This window comes from Nerophis lumbriciformis, linkage group LG11 (assembly GCF_033978685.3).
Source record: "Nerophis lumbriciformis linkage group LG11, RoL_Nlum_v2.1, whole genome shotgun sequence".
NCBI lineage: Eukaryota > Metazoa > Chordata > Actinopteri > Syngnathiformes > Syngnathidae > Nerophis > Nerophis lumbriciformis.
In genome coordinates, this window is record NC_084558.2 from 6,443,253 (window position 1) to 6,457,562 (window position 14,310).

Below are 14,310 nucleotides of genomic sequence, written 5' to 3' on the forward strand. Positions count from 1 at the left end.
TCATAGTTTGTTATCTAGTTAACACTTTCCATGTAATACAGTTTTTAATCATCATTGGACAAATGGTCAATGACATAAACTATTAGTAACTAAGCCCTAAAGATGTTTTGCTTGATTGCGGCCATGTTTTTACTGTTTCCCCCCCCCCAATCTTGCGCAAACTAGTGCCCTGAAGGTTAGTACCAAGTTTCATGGATAACCGCTCTTAAGTTACAGTAATGGTTTGCAAGCAGTGTAATACATTTCAAGTTCATCTAATTCATGGGGTTTAGTTACAGTTGCGCCATGTTCTGTATTATTTTTTTCTGAACGGGCAACAAGGGATGCATGTTTTGGCAAATTTCCACAGCAGTAGAAGAGTTTTCTTACTCCGATACCTCGATTTTCATACCCCACGCCCAGTTTTAGCATCATTTTTTTTACCAAAAATTTGCATTGGGTCTCATACACTGCCTCGCTTTTTGGTGTCTCTGTGCTTTTTTTGTATCGAGTACGGCTACAAAATAACCCCCCGTAGAGCCAAATTTGATTGATTGATTGAAACCTTTATTAGTAGGTTGCACAGTGCAGTACATATTCCGTACAATTGACCACTAAATGGTAACACCCCAATACGTTTTTCAACTTGTTTAAGTCGGGGTCCACTTAGATTGATTCATGATACAGATATATACTATCATCATAATACAGTCATCACACAAGATAATCATCAGAGTATATACATTGAATTATTTACATTATTTACAATCCGGGATGGGGAGGGGAGGGTTAGGTTTGGTTGATATCAACACTTCAGTCATCAACAATTGTATCATCAGAGAAATGGACATTGGAACAGTGTAGGACTGACTTGGTAGGATATGTACAGCAAGTAGTGGACATAGAGAGAGAGATCAGAAAGCATAAGAATAAGTATCTACATTTGATTATTTACAATCTGGGGAGGTGGGATGTGGAAGGGAGGGTGTTAGTTTAGGGTTGAAGTTGCCTGGAGGTGTTGTTTTAGTGCGGTTTTGAAGGAGGACGACTTTCTTTTACACCTGTTGGTAGTGCATTCCACATTGATGTGGCATAGAAGGAGAATGAGTTAAGACTTTTGTTAGATCGGAATCTGGGTTTAACGTGGTTAGTGGAGCTCCCCCTGGTGTTGTGGTTATGGCGGTCATTTACGTTAAGGAAGTAGTTTGACATGCACTTCGGTATCAGGGAGGTGTAGCTGATTTTATAGACTAGGCTCAGTGCAAGTTGTTTTACTCTGTCCTCCACCCTGAGCCAGCCCACTTTGGAGAAGTGGGTTGGAGTGAGGTGTGATCTGGGGTGGAGGTCCAGAAGTAATCTGAATAGCTTGTTCTGGGATGTTTGGAGTCTAGATTTGAGGGTTTTGGAGGTGCTGGGGTACCAGGAGATGCATGCGTAATCGAAAAAGGGTTGAATGAAAGTTCCCGCTAGAATCTTCATGGTGCTTTTGTTGACCAGAGAGGAGATTCTGTAGAGAAATCTTGTTCGTTGGTTGACCTTTCTGATTACCATGGTTGCCATTTTATCACAGGAAAGATTAGCCTCTAGAATGGAACCTAGGTAGGTGACCTCATCCTTCCTGGTGATAACAATGTCACCCACTTTTATAGTGAAGTCATTGACTTTCTTAAAATTGATGTGGGACCCAAATAGGATGGATTCTGTTTTACCCAAGTGTATGGATAGCTTGTTGTCAGCGAGCCAGGTGCAAGTTCTACAGAGTTCAGCACTGAGGATTTTCTCCACCTGTGACTTGTCCTTGCCGAATACCAGCAGGGCCGAGTCATCCGCAAACAAGAACAATTCACAGTCGCATGCTGATGACATGTCATTTACGTATATTAGGAACAGTAAAGGCCCTAATATACTGCCTTGGGGGACTCCACAGCTTACTGAGAAGAGGAGGGAGGCACGGTGCCGTTCACCTCTACCACCTGTTTCCTCCCCTCCAAGTAAGATTGCATCCAGCTCGATGAGGTTTTATCAAATCCGATTGCTCTGAGCTTATCCAACAGTATAGCGTTAAAGACCGGTGTAGCATACTGTAATAGTCTAAGTAACATCTGAGTCTGTGTTTCTAGACTGTCCCTGAATGCACCACACTGCTCCTGTAAGTGTAAACTAAGAAAAGCAAAATGGTGCTATCCCATCCTCCTTCTCTGCTCATCAAGTTTTATCATAATGTTAATTTCTTTATTTCATTCGTCATTTATATGCATTTTGCATGGTTTTCTGTGTGTAAAACTATAATTATTCGACGTAAAAAGTGTTTTGTATTAACATTTTTGGGTGTCTGTCATTTCACAGATTTATTGAATTCATAGCTGGCAACGTGAAGGTAGCTCGAATCTGAAGAAGTGAAACAAGAAATGATGACTACATTGTCTTTAACAAAAGTCTAACTGGAACCGCTTTACAATAGAAAGTGAGCAGCTCAAAAGAGGAAATTAGCAAGTATATCAATACGTCAGGAGACAGAATAATTATCCACTTAGTGTGACAAAGCTGTCAACCATAGATATAAATGAGTAGATAGACGACACTCGTTTTTGAGCCGCTAGTTTCTGGAGACTGGGGGGAAAGTGACTAAACACCCCCACCCCAACATTCAGGCGTGGCAACATTTGATTTCAATGACGTCAAAAAGGCAAGGACGCAAAATTAACTTTTTCGGCAAAGCATTTAATGCTTCATATTCATATAAATATTTGTGAGGACATATATCAATTAATCTTGCCAATCATTTCTCCTTCTATTGGCGTCAAAACGGGACCCTGTGATCATCCTGTCCAGCATCAGTAGGTGGTCGCGTACACAGCTGCCACCGCAATAAGTGCTCCTGTATTTTGTTCATAAATTGAGTAATCGAACAATAGTCAAAGTCTTTCATATCCTTTGTGATATTATGCTGGTGTTTCAAACCAATCCATTTTCTGCCGTTATTTTCCTTGCGTGGTCTTGGCACGCCGAGCCACGCACATGTCTGCGGTCGACTTCAAGTTGATTGCGATGCAACAAAGAAATGTGCTTGGATTTGTGCGTGCGAACACTTGAATACGTCTGAATTTGTATCCTTTTTCTGGATTTGATCATGTGTTCATTTTTAGTAAGAAACACTCTTTACATGAAGCCCCTGCTCAGCAATTCCTACAGAGACCAAGCAGAATGCAACAGGACCTTTCAGCTGTGAGTGTGTGTGTGTGTGTGTGTGTGTGTGTGTGTGTATGTCTTTCAGTATTTGGATTGCTGCCAGTTAGGGGAAAAGTGAATGCTGTATGTTGGCTCCAGGTCCTGTTTGTTCTTGATCATGATGGTCTTCCTGTTGCTGTGCTTCATGGTGTACAGCAGCACTGCACCCGCGTCTGTCAGAGACTGCAGGGACGACAGCAGTGGCAATTTAGAGAACATTCTCGCAGTAATCATGGAGGCAAGCGCCCAAAACAGAAAGTGCCACAAGCAGCGTGTTGTGACGTCATTTACCTGAGAGTCGGATATGACGGATCTAGCCTGGAAAAGCAAGAGAGTGAGAGACTTGGTAGGAGGCTCTAAAGTGGACAAAACGGAGGACAAACTCACCCTGGTGAAGTTGTGGATGTTGTTGTATATCGGCTCCATGGTGTTGACCCATTCTTGGTACGTCTTTCTGTCCTCCGAACTGCGGTTGTGCTCTCTGGGGGACAGACGCCACAATCACACACAAAGGGGCTCGTTCACTGGCCTCCATCCCATAATACTCACATCGCTCTCTCGATGAGCTTCATCTGCTGTTCGCTTTCCCGCCTGGCGTCCACGAAGCGGCCTCTGACGGCCAGGGCGGCGCTGGCCTGCGAGGAGTTGAGCTGAATGATGGGCAGGGACAATGAGGACAGCACCGGCATGCTGAGGAGGACACACACACGCGCACACACACACACACACACACACACACACGCACACACTTGTGTTAAGAAGTTAGAGCTTGTATATCAGTCGTAAATTACAAACCCCCAAACCAGTGAAGTTGGCATGTTGTGTAAATCGTAAATAAAAACAGAATACAATGATTTGCAAATTATTTTCAGCCTATATTCAATTGAATAGACTGCAAAGACAAGATACTTAATGTTCGAACTGGAATACGTTGTTATTTTTTGCAAATATTTGCTCATTTGGAATTTGATGCCTGCAACATGTTTAAAAAAAGCTGGCACAAGTGGCAAAAAAGACTGAGAAAGGCTCATCAAACACTTATTTTGAACATCCCACGGGTGAACAGGCTACATTTGGAACAGGTGGGTGCCATGATTGGCTATAAAAGCAGCTTCCATGAAATGCTCAGTCATTCACAAACAAGGGTGGGGCGAGGGTCACCACTCTGTGAACAAATGCGTGAGCAAATTGTCGAACAGTTTAAGAACAACATTTCTCAATGAGTTATTGCAAGGAATTTAGGGATTTCACCATCTACGGTCCGTAATATCATCAAAAGGTTCAGAGAATCTAGAGAAATCACTGCATGTAAGCAGCAAGGCTGAAAACCAACATTGAATGCCCGTGACCTTCGATCCCTCAGGCGTTACTACATCAAAACCCGGCATCAGTGTGTAAAGGATATCACCACCTGAGCTCATGACCACTTCAGAAAACCACTGTAAGTAACTACAGTTAGTCGCTACATCTGTAAGTGCAAGTTAAAACTCTAATATGCAAAGCGAAAGCCATTTATCAACAACACCCAGAAACGCCATCTAAGATGGACTGATGCAAAGTGGAAAAGTGTTCTGTGGTCTGACAAGTCCACATTTCAAATTGTTTTTGGAAACTGTGGACGACGTGTCCTCCGGAACAAAGAGGAAAAGATTGTTCTAGGCGCAAAAGTTCAAATGCCAGCATCTGTGATGGTATGGGGGTGTATTAGTGCCCAAGGCATGGGTAACTTACACATCTGTGAAGGCGCCATTAATGCTGAAAGGTACATACAGGTTTTGGAGCAACATATGTTGCCATCCAAGCAACGTTATCATGGACGCCCCTGTTTATTTCATCAAGACAATGCCAAGCCACGTGTAACAACAGCGGGGCTTCATAGTTAAAGAGTGTGGGTACTAGACTGGCCTGCCTGTAGTCCAAATCTGTACCATTGAAAATGTGTGGTGCATTATAAATGATAAATGATAATGATAAATGGGTTGTACTTGTATAGCGTTTTTCTACCTTCAAGGTACTCAAAGCGCTTTGACACTACTTCCACATTTACCCATTCACACACACATTCACACACTGATGGAGGGAGCTGCCATGCAAGGCGCTACCAGCACCCATCAGGAGCAAGGGTGAAGTGTCTTGCTCAGGACACAACGGACATGACGAGGTTGGTACTAGGTGGGGATTGAACCAGGGACCCTCGGGTCGCGCACGGCCACTTTTCCACTGCGCCACGCCGTCCCCTATTTATGAAGCGTAAAATACCACAATGGAGACCCCGGACTGTTGAACAACTTAAGCTGTACTTCAAGCAAGAATGGGAAAGAATTCCACCTGAAAAGCTTCAAAAATTGGTCTCCTCAGTTCCCAAACGTTTACTGAGTGTTGTTAAAAGGAAAGGCCATGTAACACAGTGGTAAAAAATGCCCCTATGCAATGTGTTGCTGCATTAAATTATAAGTTAATGATTATTTGCAAAAAAAAAAAAAAAAGTTTCTCAGTTCGAACATTAAATATCTTGTCTTTGCCGTCTGTTCAACTGAATATACGTTGAAAAGGATTTGCAAATCATTGTATTCTGTTTTTATTTACGATTTACACAATGTGCCAACTTCACTGGTTTTGGTGTTTGTAGTAATCACCTTTCATTGGTAACATCACGGTCCATGGTAAAGACTCTGAGCATGCTCTGTCCGTCCCTCTGAATGTATCTGAGCTGCAGCTGGATGGACACGCGACCGCCTGAAGGTGGCGCTGATGCTGGAACAAATATTAGAGCAATCACATTTTTGGTCTGTTTGACCAAATCCAATATGGCTTCTCCAATGAAATCTGGTTCGCCCCCATCTTGTAGTCAAATCTAATAAATCAGGTCAACGACCATGAAGTTTGCTAAATGTACAGATACTGGTTATCATCGGTAGTCTTATCAGTACAAAATGTCATTTGTGTAAATAAAGATGTGAAAAAAAACATTTGAAATTTGCCTTTTTTTTTTTTAGCAGAAGAAGTTGTACCACAGCAGAGGAGAAGTCTTTTAACAACACCTGCTTTTTAAGTCTTAAATAAGTCAACGACGTGTGCAGTTGTTATGTCATCATTCAAATTGAATTCAAAACAAACAACTTTATTAATCCCTCTAGCGGAAATGTATTATTTTTAGCAGCAGGCTGTTAACCAAACGTTCTTGGCTAACGTTCTGCTAACCAAGCAAGAACTCCACAACCTAACGTTCTTTGAACGTTACAAACTAACGTTCCCATAACAATGCCACTACGTTCTCCTAACGTTCTCATAACGTTCGCGTGTTACCTGGGTTGTGGTTCTTCTAGCCTACAAAGCCCACCATAAATACACTGTAAAAAAAAAATATTTAAAAAAACGGTCATCTACTGGCAGCTAGCTACGGCTGCCAAACGAAAACCATAAAATTAAAGTAAAACATTGTAAACTAAATAATAATCAAAAACAATATATTTACAGAAATTTTCATGAAACGTTTTGCGGAAAAATATCGTAATTTTACAGATTTTTACTAAATTATTAAGATCAACCACCTTTAATAAAGTGACGATGCAAACAGTTCTGCAGAAAAATACCTTTATTCTACAGAGTTTTTCTAAATTATTACGATCAAACACCTTTAATGAAGTGACAATGCTGGCAGTTCCACAGAAAAATACCATTATTTTACAGATTTTTTCTGAATTGTTAAGATCAACCACCTTTAATAAAGTGATGATGCAAACAGTTCTGCAGAAACCGGTGTCCCACCTTTCCCTTTATTTCGAAAATCCTCGAAAAAATTGTCGCACAGCAGCTAAATGAACACTTAGTGTCTAACAATCTCTGTGAACCTTTTCAATCCGGTTTCAGGGCAAATCACTCTACGGAGACAGCTCTCGCAAAAATGACTAATGATCTACTGCTAACGATGGATTCTGATGCGTCATCTATGTTGCTGCTTCTTGATCTTAGCGCTGCTTTCGATACCGTCGATCATAATATTTTATTAGAGCGTATCAAAACACGTATTGGTATGTCAGACTTAGCTTTGTCGTGGTTTAACTCTTATCTTACTGACAGGATGCAATGCGTCTCCCATAATAATGTGACCTCGGACTATGTTAAGGTAACGTGCGGAGTTCCTCAGGGTTCGGTTCTTGGCCCTGCACTCTTTAGTACTTACATGCTGCCGCTAGGCGACATCATACGCATATACGGTGTTAGCTTTCATTGTTATGCTGATGACACCCAACTCTACATGCCCCTAAAGCTGACCAACACGCCGGATTGTAGTCAGCTGGAGGCGTGTCTTAATGAAATTAAACAATGGATGTCCGCTAACTTCTTGCAACTCAACGCCAAGAAAACGGAAATGCTGATTATCGGTCCTGCTAAACACCGACATTTATTTAATAATACCACCTTAACATTTGACAACCAAACAATTACACAAGGCGAATCAGTAAAGAATCTGGGTATTATCTTCGACCCAACTCTCTCGTTTGAATCACACATTAAGAGTGTTACTAAAACGGCCTTCTTCCATCTCCGTAATATCGCTAAAATTCGTTCTATTTTATCCACTAGCGACGCTGAGATCATTATTCATGCGTTCGTTACATCTCGTCTCGACTACTGTAACGTATTATTTTCGGGTCTCCCTATGTCTAGCATTAAAAAATTACAGTTGGTACAAAATGCGGCTGCTAGACTTTTGACAAGAACAAGAAAGTTTGATCATATTACGCCTATACTGGCTCACCTGCACTGGCTTCCTGTGCACTTAAGATGTGACTTTAAGGTTTTACTACTTATGTATAAAATACTACACGGTCTAGCTCCGTCCTATCTTGTCGATTGCATTGTACCATATGTCCCGGCAAGAAATCTGCGTTCAAAGAACTCCGGCTTATTAGTGATTCCCAGAGCCCAAAAAAAGTCTGCGGGCTATAGAGCGTTTTCTATTCGGGCTCCAGTACTATGGAATGCCCTCCCGGTAACAATTAGAGATGCTACCTCAGTAGAAGCATTTAAGTCCCATCTTAAAACTCATTTGTATACTCTAGCCTTTAAATAGCCCCCCTGTTAGACCAATTGATCTGCCGTTTCTTTTCTTTTCTCCTCTGCTCCCCTTTTCCTTGAGGGGGGGGGGGGCACAGGTCCGGTGGCCATGGATGAAGTGCTGGCTGTCCAGAGTCGGGACCCGGGGTGGACCGCTCGCCTGTGCATCGGCTGGGAACATCTCTACGTTGCTGACCCGTCTCCGCTCGGAATGGTTTCCTGCTGGCCCCACTATGGACTGGACTCTTACTATTATGTTGGATCCACTATGGACTGGACTCTCACAATATTATGTCAGACCCACTCGACATCCATTGCTTTCGGTCTCCCCTAGAGGGGGGGGGGGGGTTACCCACATATGCGGTCCTCTCCAAGGTTTCTCATAGTCATTCACATCGACGTCCCACTGGGGTGAGTTTTTCCTTGCCCGTATGTGGGCTTTGTACCGAGGATGTCGTTGTGGCTTGTGCAGCCCTTTGAGACACTTGTGATTTAGGGCTATATAAATAAAGATTGATTGATTGATTGATTGAAAATACCTTTATTCTTGTTAGTATGGACATAGACTTTTATATAACAAGCTACATATTTAATGAAAGATAATTACTGTAATTTTACATGAATTTGAAAGTATTTTAAGAAAACAGAAAATGCTATGTATAATTAATTTGGTATTTTTCTGTAAAAAAAATAGAAATATACATAGTTTGTCATTACTGGCATATTACTTAAAATAACAGGCGGATTGTTTATTTACAGATAATGTCTTCAATTCTACAGTTTTATAAACTATTTTAAAAAAAAAAGGAAAAATTATAGTAGAAATTTAGAGTAAATTAACCATAAAAATATGATTTTTTTACAGTGTAGTCAATAAATAAATAAATAGTCAATACGATGCACAACAGACAACAACGTGGAGCTCAGAACAAATAGTAATATAAACGCGAGTGACACTATAAGTAGAGATAAGCTACAAACCGCATTGCTTTAAAAATGTAAAAATAAATAAATAAACGACAGAATAAAAATAACCCTATGAAGAATTTAAGAGTCGTCTTGTAAAGACCACACAGATCCGTCACTACGTTTCTATTCATTACATGTACACTCAGCATATCCATCCATTCATTTTCTACCGCTTGTCCCTATTATGTTTAAAATAATAGTAATAAAGTAATAAATAATAAAGTTAAATAATATTTATGTACCACATTCACATGCAGAGCACAGACCTTTTTTGGGGGGTGGGAGGTGGGGGGCTGCCGCCTATCCCAGCTGCACTAGGGCGGGGAAGGCTCCAGCACACTCGCAACTCCGAGAGGGACAATCGGTAGAAAATGGATGGATGGATATACATACTGTATATATGTATGTATATACAAATCAATACAATCAGTTAGCATGTTAGGTGATAGTGCATTTTGTAGCAATAAGAATGGTTATTTGTGTTAAAGTTGTACACAGACGTATTTGAGTAACGGACCGGAAGCCTAATTGAGTGTTGACAGTTCCTAATGTATGTCTGTGTAGTGTGTATCATATGAATAAAAAGACCCAGTGAGGATTTGAAATCTTCACTTTATATATTTTGGCCTGTGCATTACTGGATCGCTCGGAGGACGGTTGACACACTGGAAAGCGGCGGTCAAAACTACGACAAAATGATTATTATTTTAATACATTTGGCTGGCGTTAAACTTATTCTGCTTCATTATGGTGCAAACTAGCAGTGATACTTTTGAATGACTTCGCCAAGTTGGCGACACGCTCGGTCATGTTTTTGACTATTTCTTTCTTTAATTCAAAGAATATCATCCACTTCTTCTAAGCACTGTCCTTCACACTCATGTTCTTCCTTCCCATGCTTGGAAAACAAAGTTGTGTCCATCTCTAGCTACAACCCTAATAAGAATGTTTTTTGGCGACATTACGGGGTCCACTGTGACATTTGCTACACCAACTAAAGGCGGAGATGCTTGTAACTCAAATCTTTGCTTGGAACTTAAAGCATGACAATTAGCGGAGAGACAGCTCTTATCTCAAAACGCTCTTAAGTTGAGGTTCCACTGTATTAATAAGAGTGATGTTAAAACCAGACCATCGTCATGCTGTAATTAATTATAGTAATTAACTATTAATTAGTCGGTCTGTGGAACCATTGGCGAGTAAGCATTGGAAATTGTGGAGTGTTTTTTTCATAATTTTTTGTTTTTGACAAGTTTTTATTTATTTTATTTCTGCTTGTATTTCTTTTATTTGTGTTTTATCCTTGTATGTTTTTTCTTCTGTGATATGAATCCCCCTGGGTCTGAAATAAAATAACTACTACTATTGTATTATATTTCCCTCCGTCCCTCTACTCTGCTTCACTAATGTCAACACAAGCGTTCGGATTTGCTTTAATTCTTTTAAAGTACCAATGATTGTCACACACACACTAGGTGTGGCGAAATTATTCTCTGCATTTGACCCATCACCCTTGAACACCCCCTGGGAGATGAGGGGAGCAGTGAGCAGCAGCGGTGGCCGCGCCCGGGAATCATTTTTGGTGATTTAACCCCCAATTCCAAACCTTAATGCTGAGTGCCAAGCAGGGAGGTAATGAGTCCCAATTTGTATAGTCTCTCGCCAACGTCACGCTTCACGTACGCACATTTCCACACGCAGGGGATACTGTAGCCCTACACAGACGTGGTCCTCCGGCCTTTGACTTCAACAATGTAAAACAAAAAAGACTGAGGCAAGGGACCTAAATTCACTTATTCACCAATGCATTCAATGCTTCATATAAGTATTAATGAGGATGTCTATTCATTTAGCTTTGTGTCAGGTGGCTGATACTGCAAGAAGCTCTCCTATGTTATAATAATAAATTGAATAATCAAACAAGTTAAAGTCCCAACGATAGTCTCACACACACACACACACACACTAGGTGTGGTGAAATTTGTCCTCTGCATTTGACCCATCCCCTTGTTCACCCCCTGGGAGGTGAGGGGAGCAGTGAGCAGCAGCCGCGCTTAGGAATCATTTTTGGGTGATTTAACCCCCAATTCCAACCCTTTTTGCTGAGTGCCAAGCAGGGAGGTAATGGGTCCCATTTTTATAGTCTTTGGTATGACTCGGCCGGGGTTTGAGCTCACAACCTACAGATCTCAGGGCGGACACTCTAACCACCAGGCCACTGAGTAGTTTTTTTGGGAAAAACCTGTTCGGTTTTCGTACAATTGGAGCTTTGTCTGACCTTTATCGTATCTGTATGGTCCAAGGGTGTTTGACAGGGTTCTTCTGCACCAGCCTCACCCAAACATGCCTTAATGGACTTGGCTTTGTACAATTTTCCATAGAGTTTCTCTTTGTTTGCCTTGACAGCTGCCATCACTCATTGCCTGTTTCACAACCTGTGACTGTTTGCAATAGCATGTTTAAGGTTCCTTTGCCGTTATATTTCTAATACCAGTCAACTTAGTCATCACCTGTGCACTTCTCAATGAAGCTCACATTGTTGTTGTGTCTCATGCATGACCTCAAATTTCCTGTCTTGCAGCAACAAGAATGGTCTCAGGCTTACCGTCTTCCTCATTGGTAACAAACTGGAAGGTGATCTCTGTATCCAAGTGCACGTTTCCCACCTTTCTGGCCGCTTTGTGTCCGGCCTCTTTTTCCCCTTTCACACGCCTGCAGCGGAAGCAGAGCATGACCCACCTGTGATGTCATGATTCACCAGTTTGGTCACATCAGTGTGTGTGTGTGTCTTACAGCGATTTGGGCAGCAGCAGCGTGACAGTGCAGTGTGTGGCTATCGTGCAGTTCTCAATGATCTGCTCAAACTGGGAATGCAGCATATTGGGACTTGCAGTCAACACCTGATGAATATAAACATCATGTCTCATGATTCATTTTGGGTCCAATTATTTGGTCAAAATTATACATACGGTCACCTAAAGCAGTGGGGTTAACCCTTTTTTTTCCCACTAACCCAGTGTTTTTCAACCTTTTTTGAGCCAAGGCACATTTTTTGCGTTGAAAAAATCCGGAGGCACACCACCAGCAGAAATCATTAAAAAATTAAACTCAGTTGACAGTAAAAAGTCGTCGTAATTGTTGGATATGACTTTAAACTAGAGATGTCCGATAATATCGGCCTGCTGATAATATCGACCTGCCGATATCATCGGCCGATAAATGCGTTAAAATGTAATATCGGAAATTATCGGTATCGTTTTTTTTTAAATTTATTTTTAATTTATTTATTTTTATTTATTAAATCAACCCCAAAAAACTTCCTCCCCCATTTACACTCATTCACACAAAAGGGTTGTTTCTTTCTGTTATTAATATTCTGGTTCCTACATTATACATCAATATATATCAATATAGTCTGCAAGGGATACAGTCCGTAAGCACACATGATTGTGCGTGCTGTTGGTCCACTAATAGTACTAACCTTTAACAGTTAATTTGACTAATTTTCATTAATTACTAGTTTCTATGTAACTGTTTTTATATTATTTTACTTTATTTTTTATTCAAGAAAATATTTTTAATTTATTTATCTTATTTTATTTTATAATTTTTTTTAAAAGTACCTTATCTTCACCATACCTGGTTGTCCAAATTAGGCATATTAATGTGTTGATTCCACGACTGTATATATCGGTTGATTTCGGTATCGGTAATTAAAGAGTTGGACAATATCGGAATATCGGATATCGGCAAAAAGCCATTATCGGACATCCCTACTTTAAACCATAACCAACCATGCATCACTATAGCTCTTGTCTCAAAGTAGGTGTACTGTCATGACCTGTCACATCACGCCCTGACTTATTTGGAGTTTTTTGCTGTTTTCCTGTGTGTAGTGTTTTAGTTCTTGTCTTGCACTCCTATTTTGGTGGCTTTTTCCTCTTTTTTTGGTATTTTCCTGTAGCAGTTTCATGTCTTCCTTTGAGCGATATTTCCCGCAACTGCTTTGTTTTAGCAATCAAGAATATTTCAGTTATTTTTATCCTTCTTTGTGGGGACATTGTTGATTGTCATGTCATATTCGGATGTACATTGTGGACACCGTCTTTGCTCTACAGTAAGTCTTTGCTGTCGTCCAGCATTCTGTTTTTGTTTACTTTGTAGCCAGTTCAGTTTTAGTTTTGTTCTGCATAGCCTTCCCTAAGCTTCAATGCCTTTTCTTAGGGGAACTCACCTTTTGTTTATTTTTGGTTTAAGCATTAGATACCTTTTTATCGGCACGCTCCCTCCCGCTGTTTCCGACATCTGCAAAGTAATTAGCTATTGGCTGCCACATACTGATATGGAAGAGTATTACACGGTTACTCTGCCAATCTCTAGACAGCACAGACACTCAACATCAACACATAATTTTCAGACTATAATTACTGGTTTGCAAAAAATATTTTTAACCCAAATAGGTGAAATTACAGACAATATCTCACGGTACACTAGTGTGCCGCGGCACAGTGGTTGAAAAACACTGCGCTAACCCGATAAACGCATTTTGGTTGAAAAATATAAAGATGTAAAACCCAATATTTGATGTATTACTGACCAACACATTGTTCTTCTGTAGTGGTTTTATTTGAAATATACATATAAATAAACTTTACAAACAGAATGCCTTCTTTTTAACATTCCCTCTCATGCAGTTATATTAATGCAAAATCAGCAAGAGGTCAAATCTTACACTATACGTATACGTATGATGTATATCAGGGTCATTCAACTTTCAGCATATCGGCCCCCGGGTTCAATTTAGAACTGGGTGAGACAAATATTCTTTCAGCAAATTCCTAAAAACACTACAGTCCAGTCATAGTGATGATCTTTGACTAGCTTTTTTGCAGAAGGTCCTTAAAAACAGCAGTGCGCTCCTGTCACTCTGACAAAATAAATACACCAAAATCAAATGTTGAATATACAAAATAAGACGTATAGTGAAGGGTGAAGTCCACCCCCCCCCCCCCCCCCCCCCCCCCCCCCCCCCCCCGGTCCTCAGCTTTCTGCAAATGTGGCCCCCAAAACAAT

At 40.7% G+C, this 14,310-nt stretch overlaps 1 protein-coding gene across 2 annotated transcripts in view; it reads right to left on the bottom strand.

Moving 5' to 3' along the window:
* Window positions 1-576: 576 nt before the first annotated feature.
* The window catches only part of LOC133610864 (circularly permutated Ras protein 1), a 35,826-nt gene continuing 22,092 nt past the window's right edge, over window positions 577-14,310 (bottom strand). For both annotated transcript variants that reach the window (XM_061967568.2, XM_061967567.2), the window contains exons 15-21: window positions 12,031-12,137; window positions 11,843-11,949; window positions 5,844-5,961; window positions 3,757-3,897; window positions 3,595-3,688; window positions 3,499-3,525; window positions 577-3,390 (exon numbers count right to left, since the gene is read on the bottom strand). In XM_061967568.2, the coding sequence (XP_061823552.1) occupies window positions 3,250-3,390; window positions 3,499-3,525; window positions 3,595-3,688; window positions 3,757-3,897; window positions 5,844-5,961; window positions 11,843-11,949; window positions 12,031-12,137 (735 nt within the window). In that variant the 3' untranslated portion in view covers window positions 577-3,249. The remainder of the gene's footprint in view (window positions 3,391-3,498; window positions 3,526-3,594; window positions 3,689-3,756; window positions 3,898-5,843; window positions 5,962-11,842; window positions 11,950-12,030; window positions 12,138-14,310) is intronic.